The 14198-nt window shown below is 43.0% G+C and overlaps 1 protein-coding gene across 1 annotated transcript in view; it reads right to left on the bottom strand.

The window, feature by feature from the left end:
- The window catches only part of ARHGAP35 (Rho GTPase activating protein 35), a 114659-nt gene that overhangs the window by 61590 nt on the left and 38871 nt on the right, over positions 1–14198 (bottom strand). The window contains exon 2 of the mRNA XM_069458250.1: positions 3709–7586. Coding sequence (XP_069314351.1) covers positions 3709–7395 — 3687 coding nt within the window. The 5' untranslated portion in view covers positions 7396–7586. The remainder of the gene's footprint in view (positions 1–3708; positions 7587–14198) is intronic.

The following is a 14198-nucleotide window of genomic DNA, read 5'->3' as shown; positions in this document are numbered from 1 at the left end:
AATACCACAGGCATACTCCCACCTTTAAGTCTTTCCTTAACTCATGCTACTCATTTTTAATTTGTTTATTTATTTATTTATTTATTTATTTTGAGACAGAGTCTCACTCTGTTGCCCAGGCTAGAGTGAGTGCCGTGGCGTCAGCCTAGCTCACAGCAACCTCAAACTCCTAGGCTCAAGCGATCCTCCTGTCTCAGCCTCCCGAGTAGCTGGGACTACAGGCATGCACCACCATGCCTGGCTAATTTTTTCTATATATATATATATTTTTTTTTTTTTTTTTTAGCTGTCCATATAATTTCTTTCTATTTTTAGTAGAGATGGGGTCTCGCTCTTGCTCAGGCTGGTCTCGAACTCCTGAGCTCAAACGATCCGCCCACCTCGGCCTCCCAGAGTGCTAGGATTACAGGCGTGAGCCACCGCGCCCGGCCTTTATTTATTTTTTGAGACAGGGTCTCACTCTGTTCCCCAGGCCGGAGTGCGGTGGCATCATCATAGCTCACTGTAACCTCCAACTTAAGATTCTCCTGCCTCAGCCTCCTGAGTAGCTGGGATTACACAGGCGCATACCACCATGCCCAGCCAATATTTAAAATTTCTTAGAGAGTTTCCCTATGTTGCTCAAGCTCATCTCAAACTCCTGGCCTCAAGTGATCCTCTCACTTCAGCCTCCCAAAGTGCTAGGATTACAGGCATGAGCCAACGAGCCCTGCCCAGTTTTACTCATTCTTCAAGGTCTAGTTAAATGATAATAGCTAACACTTATCCACCATGCACTATGCCCAGTGTTCATGTCTCACAACCCAATGAGGAAGGTGCTTCTTCTTTTGCAGAAGGGACATAGAGAGGTGACTCATGTGCCCAAAGTCCAAGCGAGGAAGTAGAGGAGTTGGGATCTGACAGTAGGCCTCCTGATTCCCAGAGCCTGGGCTCCTACTGACCTAATCTCTACACCCCACTCTACCTTAACCACCCCCAACATGGGTTCTTCATTCTGCCCCCACACAGCCTTCTTTGGGCAGACAACCTATTTTCAGTGGTTGTGTAGGTCTTGCTGCCTCAACTGGGTGCTACGGTCTAAACAAAAAGAGTCTGTGCCACTTCCCCAGTGGAGTCTGCCATGCAGGAGGTATGGCGTGTATCTTCCGTTACCAACTGAAATCAGAGTGCCTGGCTGCCCTCTCCTCACTTCAAATAAATATTGCATTGCTTTGTCATGTCACTAAAAATCAAAGGCCAAATTCCCATATAGGGGCTGGCTTGGCATTCTCTGCCCTGATGGTATCTTGCTTTTCCAGTAAAACAAGTGTCCGTCTGTGTTCTTAACAGCAATTTGAAATAGGAGGTTTGCTCCCACGGCCAAGGGTTTGCTCATCTCTGCATTGGGATGACAAAGCAACCACCGTCATTTCAAAGCGTCATTTTACAAGGCAGGAAGAGAAATTTCACCTTCTACTCACTCTTTCCAAAGGATACAAAGAAACAGACTTCTGGCAGGCTACTGCTCTTGGGCCAGAAGTATCATTTTTATTTGACTTGAAGAGGTGTGGCCCTCATAACTAAAGATGGACTGCAAGTTACCACTTCTGACACGCGGACCCCGCAACCCAGCCTAAGAAGCTCTGGGTTAGGCAATGCTCGTTACCAGCACGGACACAGCCATCTCAGGGGCTCACCAGGGCCAGCTGCGTTCTGCGAAGCCTCCACTACAGCACGTGCTCTTTAAAGCCTGGCTTGTTTGGCAATGTGTTTTAAAAGCAATCATTTTAAGTATTAAAAATGTAGCTAGAAGTCAGAAAAATGGTTCTCATTCAGTGTGCTGTTATGCCACCTTCCTAATTCCCCAGGTGTTCAAACACCCCCACAAATTAGAAGACTGTCAGCATTTAGATAAGCTGTTCCAGCAACAGTCTACTTTGCGAGTGCAGGAGGAAGAAAAAAAAGTCAAATGTCTAAAATGTTTGGATTCCAGTGTCATTAAACAGGAGAGCTTTGGGAAAATACTGGGAAGCAGGTCAGGCTGTTTTCTGGCTTCCTAAATAAGGACTGCTGTGAATGGGCCTGCCCGGCACCAACCTTGGGAGAAGAAAACACTGGAGGCAGATGAAGGACTCAAATGCAAAAGCAAGCTGAGGGCAAATCAAACAGAAGGGTGCCTATGCGATTTGTTAATAGTCAGCACAGGCCGGGCGCAGTGGCTCACGCCTGTAATCCTAGCACTCTGGGAGGCCGAGGTGGGCGGATCGTTTGAGCTCAGGAGTTCGAGACCAGCCTGAGCAAGAGCGAGACCCCATCTCTACTAAAAAAATCGAAAGAAATGATATGGACAGCTAAAAATATATATAGAAAAAATTAGCCGGTCATGGTGGTGCATGCCTATAGTCCCAGCTACTCGGGAGGCTGAGGCAGGAGGATCGCTTGAGCCCAGGAGTTTGAGGTTGCTGTGAGCTAGGCTGACGCCACGGCACTCACTCTAGCCTGGGCAACAAAGTGAGACTCTGTCTCAAAAAAAAAAAAAAAAAAAAAATAGTCAGCACAGATCGGGAGGGGGAGGGGAACAGAACACACAACAGTGCCGCTCTGCCCTTTCTCACACTGCATAGGTAAGAAAACTCTGAAAGCTCCTGGCCAATGGTGACTGAGGAGCACTCTGCTACGAGGCAATACAAAGTGGATGCAATTTCCTTGGGAGGGCAAAGACACCCCGTTCCTTCATCTCCGAGGGCCCTAGGCTGCTGAGCTGGCCTCCTGCTGTATTTTACAACAGAACTGTCAGCTCTCAAGAGAGCCTGGACCCTAGAACCTTCTGATTTGGTATGTTGGCAACGTTTCTTTCCAAAGGTACCTGCAATACTTTTAGGCAAGTGACTTTGTTCTCTGCTGTTTAATGGGAGGGAGAGCAGCAAAACTTCAATGTCTCTTCGTATCATTCTGTATAGGATAATGCTGGTCAAGGGGCATTATATAACACAGTTCTGTTGTGGTGTCTCACCGCAATGTCTTTCTTTGAAAAAACAAGGCTAGGCAAGGAGGCTCAAAAGCCTGTAATCCTAGCACTCTGGGAGGCGGAGGGGGGAGGATCACTTGAGGTCAGGAGTTCGAGACCAGCCTGAGTAAGAGCAAGACCCTGTCTTTACAAAAAATAGAAAAAATCAGCCGGGCGTGGTGGCGCATGCCTGTAGTCCCAGCTACTTGGGAGGCTGAGGCAGGAGGATTGCTGGAGCCCAGGAGTTTGAGCTTGTAGTGAGCTATGACACCAGTGCACTCTAGCCAGGGCAACAGAACGAGAATCTGTCTCCAAAAAGAAAAAAAAAGATAGATAGATAAAATTTATGTTTAGCAGTAAGAGACAGGCATGCAATTTTGGACTCTGGTGTTTAAGCAAAGGAAGAGCAAGTGCATTGTCACTGGCTTGGCCACTTGTCAGGACACTGTCAAGTTGTACACTATCTGCTCAGTTTGGTAATTAATTAAATACTGTTTTAGAAAGGGCCAACTCAGCCTATCTATCTAAGGTCCTAACTACGTGAGACATGCCAGTAGTAACTATCTGAGACACTGCTAACTTTTTTATGCTAAGTCACACACACAAGAGCAGTTTTTTCCTAACCACAATAAGCTGTCCTTGAAAAATCAACATCATCAATCAACTCTCCCCAAGACACTGCACAAATCACTCCTATGACTCAGACTAAACTGGTGCCTTACCTTAGTGTTCCTCCTTAGACTTCGAAGAATATTCCTCCTCCTCGGGTCTTCGTCTGTTTCATATGGAATGACGGCATTGTCCCCTTTATAACCCTGGGAAGCCTGATCCTCCTCTTTTTTCCGGATGGGCCCCAGCTCATCGTCACTCCCCACGCTGAAGCTGGTCCGGTAACTAGCAAACCTCCCCAGCCGGGTGCATCTCGTCCTGTACAGCACTGGCTTGCTCACGATGGAAACTTTCCGGCCTCGCTCTAGAGAGCTGGTGTCCATTTCACTGTCAGAGCCATTCCCACTGCCATTGGACTGGGCTTTGTTGATATTCCGAATGGTGATGATTTTGCCTTGGGTGCTGTCATGGGGCACAGAATATATGTTTTCTTCTTCATTCCTCGGCTTGACCACAGCATCCATGGGTTCCGCATAGTCAGAAGGATCAAAACCATCCTGAGGCAGCCAGGGGCTAGAAGACACAGACTTCCTCTGTCCATCCCCCCTATGGCCTTGGTCTAAATAAGACAGGTCCCCCTTTGTCATTTCAAAATGGACAGGAGGCTTTGGTTTGACAGGTGGAGGTACTGTGTTGTTCAGTTTACTCTCAAAATTGCTCATGATGAAAGACAGCCCATCATTTCCCTCCAGTTCCATAGAGAGCTTAGAATGGTCTTGGGATAAAGAGGGCAGTGATGTGTCTTCTCGAAACAGGCTGTACGAGGAGGGCTCGATATCTTCTTCTGAATCCTGCAGGTTTGAGTTGCAGAGCGGTGACCCTGCCCGGGGGGAGTTAAACACCTCCTCTGTGGTGCTACAGGCCTCAGCAACGTTATCATACATATGAGTGGCCTCGACTATGTTCTTTTTCTCCACCACATCTTTAAAAAACGGGTGAAAGATCTCAAGTTTATGCTGGGGTTGGCTACAGGGGATGCTTGTGAACCTTCCGTCAATTTCTTGAGCAATCTCCTCTCCCTCAGTCAGCTGTTCCCGACTTAAGTCATTGTCCAGGACATCTATAGCGCCGTCAGTGAGTGCCACAAGCTGAATGGGGATAATATCCTGCACTTCACAAAGAAAGGCACGTAACATAGCCAAGGAAGCCTTACGTTTGGCTGAATAAAAAACAATGTACCCATGAACCAATCGGCTTTTTCTAATGCTAAACGAGGAATGGTATGAAAGAATAGACAGTTCGATGCGTTTCTTGTGTAGTCCAATTGGTAGTTCAAGTAAAACAGAGTTGTTGCTTCCACAGTGGGAAGACTTACAGGTTTGGGACTGAAGGACAGGAAAGAGTATGTCATCTGCACTAAAAGGATCTCCACACATCAGACACATAACAATTCGTAGATCAACATCAGCCAAGTCTTTGATGCTAGCAGTAGAACTGACCAGGTTTAAGTTACGCTTAGAGTCTAGGAGTCCCTTCAAAACTTGACTAATTTGCTTTTCGTTAATGTTGCGTCCATAACCAATGCCAGCAGACGCAGGGTCAAGAAAGACACACTGAAGTTTGCTAGCAATTTGCTGACCTTGTTGTATTAAGCTATGCAGAGTCTCTCCACTGGTGTCTCCTCTCTTGTTAACCAAAATTAACGTCAGGGGGAGGTGGACTAAATGATTATCCCGCCTGCCGAGCGTGGACTCTCTACTCTTCTCTATGCTCTCCACTACGTAGGACAGTGATTCCTTTGAATTGTAAAGGCAGAGACAGCCATGGGGCTGAAACGTTGGCGTCTGAAAAGAGTTCACAGGAAGCCTAACATTCCCCTCTATTGGCCTCAAGGAAAGCTCATACATTTTACCATCTATCACATACTTGTCATCATTTGTACAAAGAGCTCGAATCTCATTGGCCAACTCTCGGGCAAGGCCATCTTTGCCCAATATAACCAAGTTGATTCTATCAATGTTGGGGTCAGAAAGCGAATTTTTCTGATTCCGGTCAGATGGTCGGATAAACCGAGAACTAATCAAGTGCTCAATCTTAGCATCCACACAGGCTGGGCAGCTGGGGCACGTCTCCTTTGTCGGATGGTACACAAAATGAATGTGCTTCAGAATAAGGGCATCGCGTTCTGCTTGGAGCTTTTGTAATGCTTTAAATCGCTGTTCCTCCCCCAGAACATCCTGAATGACACCCATCTTTTCCTTGCTGGGCTTAGCATCCAGCTCTAGTTCATAAAACAATTCTGAATATTCCAAAAGCAACTCCTGAAATTCTTCCTTTGCTTTATCTATAATTTGCTTCTGGTGTTTGCCATAAATATCCATGTATACAGATTCTTCCAGCCACTGGTAGAAATCTTCATTCATAATAAAACTACGGGCCTCCTCCCAAGGCTTTCCTGGAGTTATGAAAGGAGAGGTCTCCAGGTTTTCTTTAAAAGCCCTTCTCATCTCAGCTCTTTTCCTCTCATTCCTCAGCTTCTCTAAGTGGGCCTCGTACAGCTGCTCTGCAGGGACGGTATCCATTAAGTCAAAGGGAATCCGTTCATTTTCCATGTTATCAATGTGGCTGGTGGCATCCCACGGTGTCTCTTCAAGTACAACAAACCACTTCAAGAATTCTGGCTTGGTTTCTAAGAGTTTTTTGGCTTTTATGCAGCTTAGGTGGTCTATTTCATCTAGATTAGGTATAAGAGCTTCAAATGCTAACGGCAGGGCTGCCAGGTACAGCTTTCTCCTGCGCTCAATATGCTCATGCTTGAGGCGGTGGATGTGCTGTAGAAACAGCTTCTTAGCTTTCTGAGTCCCTTCCAGGTAGACATAGTCCTGGTACTCTGGAGAGGCCTGCATCTTTCGGCTGACACTCAGCCAATTTTCATTGTGGTTTTTCACAATTCGACTCACCAGCCACTCGTATTTGTCTTTTGCTGTAGCTATCTGCTGGCTCTGTTGCTTGAGAGCTTCAAAATAAGGAATGATTTTCGTCTTTCCCCGACTTTTATCAATGAGTTGCACTAAGGTGCTGAAAGCCAAGTCCACATTTACATTGGATCTTGCTGAGGTCTCCACAACCTGGAGGTTCTTTTTGCTTAAGGCAAAAGTATGTGCATCTCTAATGTACCGCTCAACACCCTCATCACACTTAGTCAGGACCACCACTATGGGCTTTTTTGTCTTTGCAAGCTGATTGTAGAGATTGGAGACAAACTTAAGCTGGTCATCAAAGTTCCTATTCATGCCCCTGCTAACATCAATACCAAGAAGAAAACCATCAATCAGCAGTTTTCCATCTGGCATTTGTTTCTGCTCAAAGTCCTGCTCCAGCCCCAGCTGGTCAGTGCAAAAGTACATGAGTTTTTCAGCTGATGCAAGCTTGGTTGCAGCAGCTCTCTTGATATAGGGCTGCAGGGCTGTGCTTCGATGAGGTTGAAAAGTTTGATCATCAATAAATTCAGTCTGCTCCACAATGTGCATTTTACATTCCACACAATCCTCCAGGGAGCGGCTAACTTCTCCCCAGTAGAGGAAGTGGTCATTATTGACCACTCGCCCACCAAAGTCACTGGTGCTGAGGACAGAGGTATGGTCCAAGTGAAACTCATCAGCACTCGGACGCACGAAGCGGTTACACAGACAGGACTTTCCAATGCCACACTGACCCTTCTCCTTCTCAGTTCCCGACAATCCCACCACACTGATGTTGTAGGTGGGAATGCGGACATCTTGCTTTCTTGCCATCATCATCGTCGACACATCCTGCCACAATCAGCCACTTCCAAGATCAGATTAGTGTTTTCCAGTGGAATGAATGGCTTCCAACATTATCAGTGGGGGCTGGATGGACATGCAGCCAAAGTGTCAGGTCCCATAGTGTTACACACCAGTAAGAAGTCAGTTTTCGCCACTTCTCATAGACAAATAGCCAACATTTCTTCCTAAATGGGGGAGAAAAAGAAAACTCATCAGCATCATAATTCTGGAACTCAATTTTAATCACTGAACTGTAGCAAAAGAAATTTTTTTATTCAACAAATATTTAGTAAACATTTATATGCCAGGCTTTATGCTGGATGACGATATAAAAGCAAATAAGACTGACATCTATGTACCCTCAGAGAGATACAATCTAGTACAATGGAGGAAGACATAAGTAAGCAATGTGCTAAGTGCTAAAACAAGAGTGTAAGGGCACCTCTGAAAAATGGCTGATTCCATGGCTAGGGCAGGGTAGGTACAAGAAAAGCCTAGAACATCTTTTTGTGCAAGAAAAAAAATGACAGGGCATCTCACAAGGACACAGGAGCCAGCCTGAAGGAGCTCCCATTGGCCAAGTCTAGGACAATTTGAGCACCAAAATGGTTTAAAATGGTAATGAATTATAACCCATTGCAAAAAATAAGAGCATGAACCCACACAACTGAATCAGGCAAGAAATAACATGGGATGCTAAATCTAGGGGGTAAATTTTGATGAGAACCAAGATACTTGCATAGAGTTCAGGTATCTGATAGACTACTCATCAGTTGCAAGGGAGAGAGGGGGAAAAACACACACAGACACACACACACCCTCAGTAATTACACAGTAGAGAAACCAGGCAACACCTTGACTAGGTCATCATAATTAACATCACCAGGCTGAGTTCGGTGGCTCACACCTGTAATCCCAGCACTTTGGGAGGCTAAGGTAGGAGGACCACTTGAGGCCAGTAGTTTGAAATCAGCCTGGGCAACAAAGTGAGATCTATCTCCACAAAAAATAGAAAAATTAGGCAAATGCAGTGGCATGCAGCTATAGTTCAAGCTATAGGGAGGCTGAGGCAGGAGGAATGCTTGAGGCCAGGAATGTGAAGTTGTAGTGAGCTATCATGACGCCACTGCACTCTAGCCTGGGCAACAGAGCAAGACTGTCTCAAAAAAAATTAACATCACCAATAAGAGATATAAGGACATTGTAGACCTCCAGATGTGATACCCCTGATACAACATCACTATGCAGTATAATGGCCTAGAAAGCATAACTTGAACCTAATTATGAGGAGACATCAGACAAACACAACTGAGCAACATTCTATTTTTTTTTTTTTTTAAGTACAGGCCCTGTATTTTTCAAAAAATGTCAATGTCATAATAGAAAAGGATAGCCACATAAACGCTCCAGATTAAGGGAGGCTAAAGAGACATCATAACTAAATACAACTATCTGACCATAGACTAAATCCTGTTCCAGAGAGAGGAAAGGCTATACATGACCATTATTAGGTCAATTAACAACACTGAACTATGAATGCAATATTAGATAAAAGTATTTTATCACAAAGTCAATACATAAAAATCTGCATTTCTATGTACCAACAACGAACAATCTGAAAAGGAAATTATAAAAACAACTCATTTACAATAGCATTGAAAAAAATAAAACGCTTAGGAATTAACCAAGCAAGTAAAAGACCTACACAATGAAAACTACCAAACAGTGCTGAAAGAAATTAAAGAAGACATAAATGGAAGCACATCACATGTTCACAGATTAAAAGACTTAATATTGTTAAGATGGCAATACTCAAAGCAATCTATAGACTCAATGCAATCTTTTTATTTCTTTCTTTCTTTCTTTTCTTTTTTTTTTTTAAGACACAGTCTTGCTCTGTTACCCTGGCTAGAGTGCCGTGGCATCAGCCTAGCTCACAGCAACCTCAAACTCCTGGGCTCAAGTGATTCTCCTGCCTCAGCTTCCCAAGTAGCTGGGACTAAAGGCGAGTACCACTACACCAGGCTAATTTTTTCTATTTTTAGTACAGACACGGTCTCGCTCTTGCTTAGGCTGGTCTCAAACTACTGACCTCAAGGGATCCTCCTGCCTCCACCTCTCAGAGTGCTAGAATTATAGGCGTGAGCTACTGCACTAGGCCTCAATACAATCTTTTTTTTTTTTTATTTTTTATTTTATTTTTTTATTTTGAGACAGAGTCTCACTCCGTTGCCCAGGCTAGAGTGAGTGCCGTGGCGTCAGCCTAGCTCACAGCAACCTCAAACTCCTGAGCTCAAGCGATCCTCCTGCCTCAGCCTCCCGAGTAGCTGGGACTACAGGCATGCACCACCATGCCCGGCTAATTTTTTGTATATATATTTTTTAGTTGTCCATATAATTTCTTTCTATTTTTAGTAGAGATGGGGTCTCGCTCTTGCTCAGGCTGGTCTTGAACTCCTGAGCTCAAACGATCCGCCCACCTCGGCCTCCCAGAGTGCTAGGATTACAGGCGTGAGCCACCACGCCCGGCCCTCAATACAATCTTTATCAAAATCCAAATGACATTTTTTGCACAAATAGAAAAACCCATCCTAAAATTTCTCTGAAATCTCAAGAGACCCCAAATAGCCAAAACAATCTTAAAAAAGAAGGCGGCTGAAAGACATACTTCTTGATTTCAAAACTTACTACAAAGCTACGGTAATCAAAACAGTGTGGTACAGACATAAAGACCAATGGAACAGAATACAGATCCCCCAGAAATAAACCCTTGTATATATATGGCCAAGTTATTTTTGACATGTGTGCTGAGGCCCTTCAATGGGGAAGAGACAGTCTTTACAACAAATAGTGCTGGAAAAATTGGATATTCACGTGCACAAGAATAAAGTTGGACCCTTACCTAATACCATACACAAAAATTAACTCAAAATGGATCAAAGACATTTAAATGTAAGACCTAAAACTATAAAAAGAAGAAAACATAGGGCAAAAGCTTCATGACCTTGGATTTCACTTGAATGACACCAAAGGCACAGGCAACAAAAGAAAAAAATAGACAGAATGAATTTCATAAAAATTTTAAAATTTTATGCATCAAAAGACAATATCAAGAGAGTAAAGAGGCAACAACTCCACATGGTGGCACATACCTGTATAGTCCCAGCTACTCCAGAGGCTGAGGTGGGAGGATTACCTGAGCCCTAGAGCTGGACGCCAGCCTAGGCAACATAGTGAGACCCTATCTCTTAAAAAAATAAAAAAAAAAAGGCAACCCAAAGAATGGGAGAAAACATTCACAAATCATATATCTGAAAAGGGATTAATATCCAGAATATACAGACCTCCTAAAACTCAACAACAAAAAAAACAAATAACCTGACTCAAAAATGGGCAAAGGATTTGAATAGTCATTTCTTCTAAGAATATATACAAATGGCCAATAAGAGCATGAAAAGCTACTCCACGTAACTAATCATTAGGGAAATGCAAATCAAAACTACCAGGAGATACAACCTCAAACTCATTAGGATGGCTACTATTAAAAAACCAAAAGTACGTGTTGATAAAGATGTAAAGAAATTGGAACACTTGTGTGCTACTGGTGGGAACATAAAATGGTACATCAGCTGTAGAAAGCAGCATAGCAGTTTCTCGAAAAGCTAAATATAGAATCACCATATGACCTAGCTCCTAGGTATATACGCAAAATAAATAAATTGAAAACAGGGTCTCAAAGAGATATTTCTGTACCCATATTCATAGCAACATTATTTGCAACAGCTAAAACATGGAAGCAACTCAAGTGTCCATGTACCAATGAATGGATGAGCAAAAATGTGGCATATACACATACAATGGGATATTACTCAGCCTTAAAAAAGGAAGAAAATTCTCACAACATGAATGAAACCTGAGGATATTATGCTAAGTGAAATAAGCCAGTCACGAAAAGACAAATGCTATGATTCCACTTATATATAGTACTTAAGAGTAGTCAAACTCATAAAGACAGAATGTAGAATGGCAGTTGTCAGGGGCTGCGGGGAGGAGGGAATAGGAAGTTATTGTTTAAAGGATATAGAGTTTCAGTTTTACAAGATGAAAATAGTTATAAAGATAGATGGTGGTAACAGCTGTACATTATGAATGTATTTAATAGTTAAAAATGATTAAGATGGTTAAGTTTTATGTTAAGTGTATTTTAACACAGTAAACAAGACTGGAAAAAAAGAAATGCAAGAAAGATAAATCATAAAAAATATATTATCAAAGTAAACTTATAAAGTTGATAACTATCATGTGAGAGAATGCCTCCACTTTTAGGAAATACATGTATTTTGGAGGAAAGAGACATAAATGTATGTAACCAGTCCAGGAAAAAAAAAATGTATATACATTGAGAAAGAGTAAGAATACAAAAAAGGTGTTAAAATGTTAACAATAAATGAATCTGGGCAAAGTGCATAGGATACTCCACTCTTTTAGGCTATTTTTATTTTTGCAACTTCCTGTAAGTTTGTAATTATTTCCAAATTTGAAAAAAAAATTTTAAGGGTGTGAACATGGGATAGTTTCCCTGACAAGAATGTGAGCTCTGTGAGGGTAAGGCCCAACTCCTGTCTAGTTCTTCTGTGCCTTCAGCCTATGGCATAGTGCTTGACACACATATTTACTGAAAGAATCAATAAATGAATGACTATTAAGCATATTAAAGGGTCCCCAAGCCCACCCTTTTAGATTTAGGAAAGGCTTTTTGGAGAAGTTCCATCTCAGGTGAGACTTGAAGTACAAAGTACATTTCAGACAGAGAGATGAGATGTGCACAGACCCCTCCCTCCCTAAAAAAAAAAAAAGGCACAGCCAGTTGAGGGAACCAGCTGGAACAAAGTGTGTGTGGGGAGAGGATGGGTTAGATGCATTAGCAACTAATCAGGAACTAAGTTAAACCACTCTGAAATAATTTGAATTCTTTCCTCAAGGTTATGGGGAACCACAAAATGTAGCCAAAAAGGAAGACAATTTTTCCACAGATGGGAAGCAGGGGCCGGGGTATGGTTTCAGGATGATTCAAGTGCATTACATGTATTGTGCAGTCAAATCTCGCTGCTAAGGATAATCTGTATTTGCAGCCACCCCCCAGCACTAGCATCACCGCCTCAGCTCCACCTCAGATCGTCAGGCATTAGATCCTCATAAGGAGCTCATAACCTAGATCCCTCACAGTAGGGTTTGAGCTCTTATGAGAAGCTGATGCCACCGCTGATCTGACAGGAAGCAGGGCTCAGGCAGTAATGCCAATGATGAGGAGCGGTACCGGTCACAGCCCGGGGGGTTGGGGACCACAGCCTTAAAGGACCTAAAGTTTTAACAGTTGAAGTAACAAAATGTTATTATGATGTCTTATAAAGTCTTTGGCAACTGTCTAGCTGAAGTAAGTAAAATAGTTTTTGGCTGTTTGGACATAAATGGTCTTCTGGCTACTACTGTTTACACTGCACTGCTATTTACTCACACACTCAAACAGGACTGAGCGACAGTCTCCTGAGACAATTACAAAGATAATTTGAAATGAACAGAGCCATTTTCTTTTGAATCTCATTTACATCTGGCAGGTACCTAGCATCAGTATGGTTTTGTGAGCCTATTTCAGAAAAGATGCCACTAGAAGTCAGACCATCACACCTCATGCTGACTGACACAAAGGGGCAACAATGGGAGCGCACTTGCCCCTGTGAAGATAACTTCAGCAGCTCACAGACCTTTCTCAAATGTCCAAAGCTTCCTGTGGTAATCCAGAAAGCCAAAACCCTCCACAGAAACAAAATGTGAGTAGGTGCGGTACGTGAAAATGGCCTGACCATTTTAAAAAGAAATCCCAATTACCATAGGCAAGAGCCTTCAGATAATGAATGGCATCCTCCTAAATAGGCCAAGTCCCGACCTCAGCAGGAACAAACTGGGTATCCACGGGAAAGAGGAAAAACAAACCTTCCTCACCCTCTCCTTCCCTAGGTGATTGCTTACTAAACAAATTATAAGATGCTTATGAACATCTACAACATGTTTATACACATCTTCCGAAATACATGAACAGGAAAGATCTGTACAAAATCAATTACTCTTTAGTATGCACAGACAATTTTGTTTCAACTCACAAGGACAGTAAGGTTTAATAGAGCCTCTGATAGTACTGTTGGTGAAGGTTAAAGGAAGCCAAGGGTGCTCACCTAGCAGAGCCCTTCTCTATAAATTCCTTACCCCGGGGTCTGGCAGGTCTCAGGGTCACCCACTTGACCAACCTTGAAATGCAACTTGGTGACACCAGTCCTACTTCAATTGATTGCTATATGCAGCTAGCAAATCATCCCTTGTCTGCGACTAATTTATTTTCTGTAAAGTGGGTCTAATAATTTATTCCTCCACAGGTATCTCAGGGAAAACAACAAAACATCAGCCTGACTCGGGCGGGGCAAGGGCAATATACGTAACTTAAACATTTGTACCCCTGTAATATGCTGGAAAAAAAAAAAGAAAGAAAGCAAAGCAAAGCAAAGCAAAGCAAAGCAATACTCAAGTCTAAACAATGTAGCAACCAATATTTTAAACCCAGAATGCTAACAACTAAAGAAGCTACTAAAAAAATGAGAATTCACTGGCATGGAAGTGGTTAATTCTTGGACACCTGGTAACTTTCCACTTGTTAGAAACTTAGTAAGTTCCTTGGTGTAAGTACACTCTTCTTAGCTTTGATGTCTGCATAATGCAGTTTTATTAGTTCCTCAATTGGACTGAAT

This window comes from Eulemur rufifrons, chromosome 24 (genome assembly GCF_041146395.1).
Source record: "Eulemur rufifrons isolate Redbay chromosome 24, OSU_ERuf_1, whole genome shotgun sequence".
NCBI lineage: Eukaryota > Metazoa > Chordata > Mammalia > Primates > Lemuridae > Eulemur > Eulemur rufifrons.
This window is presented reverse-complemented; position numbering and strand designations above follow the sequence as displayed.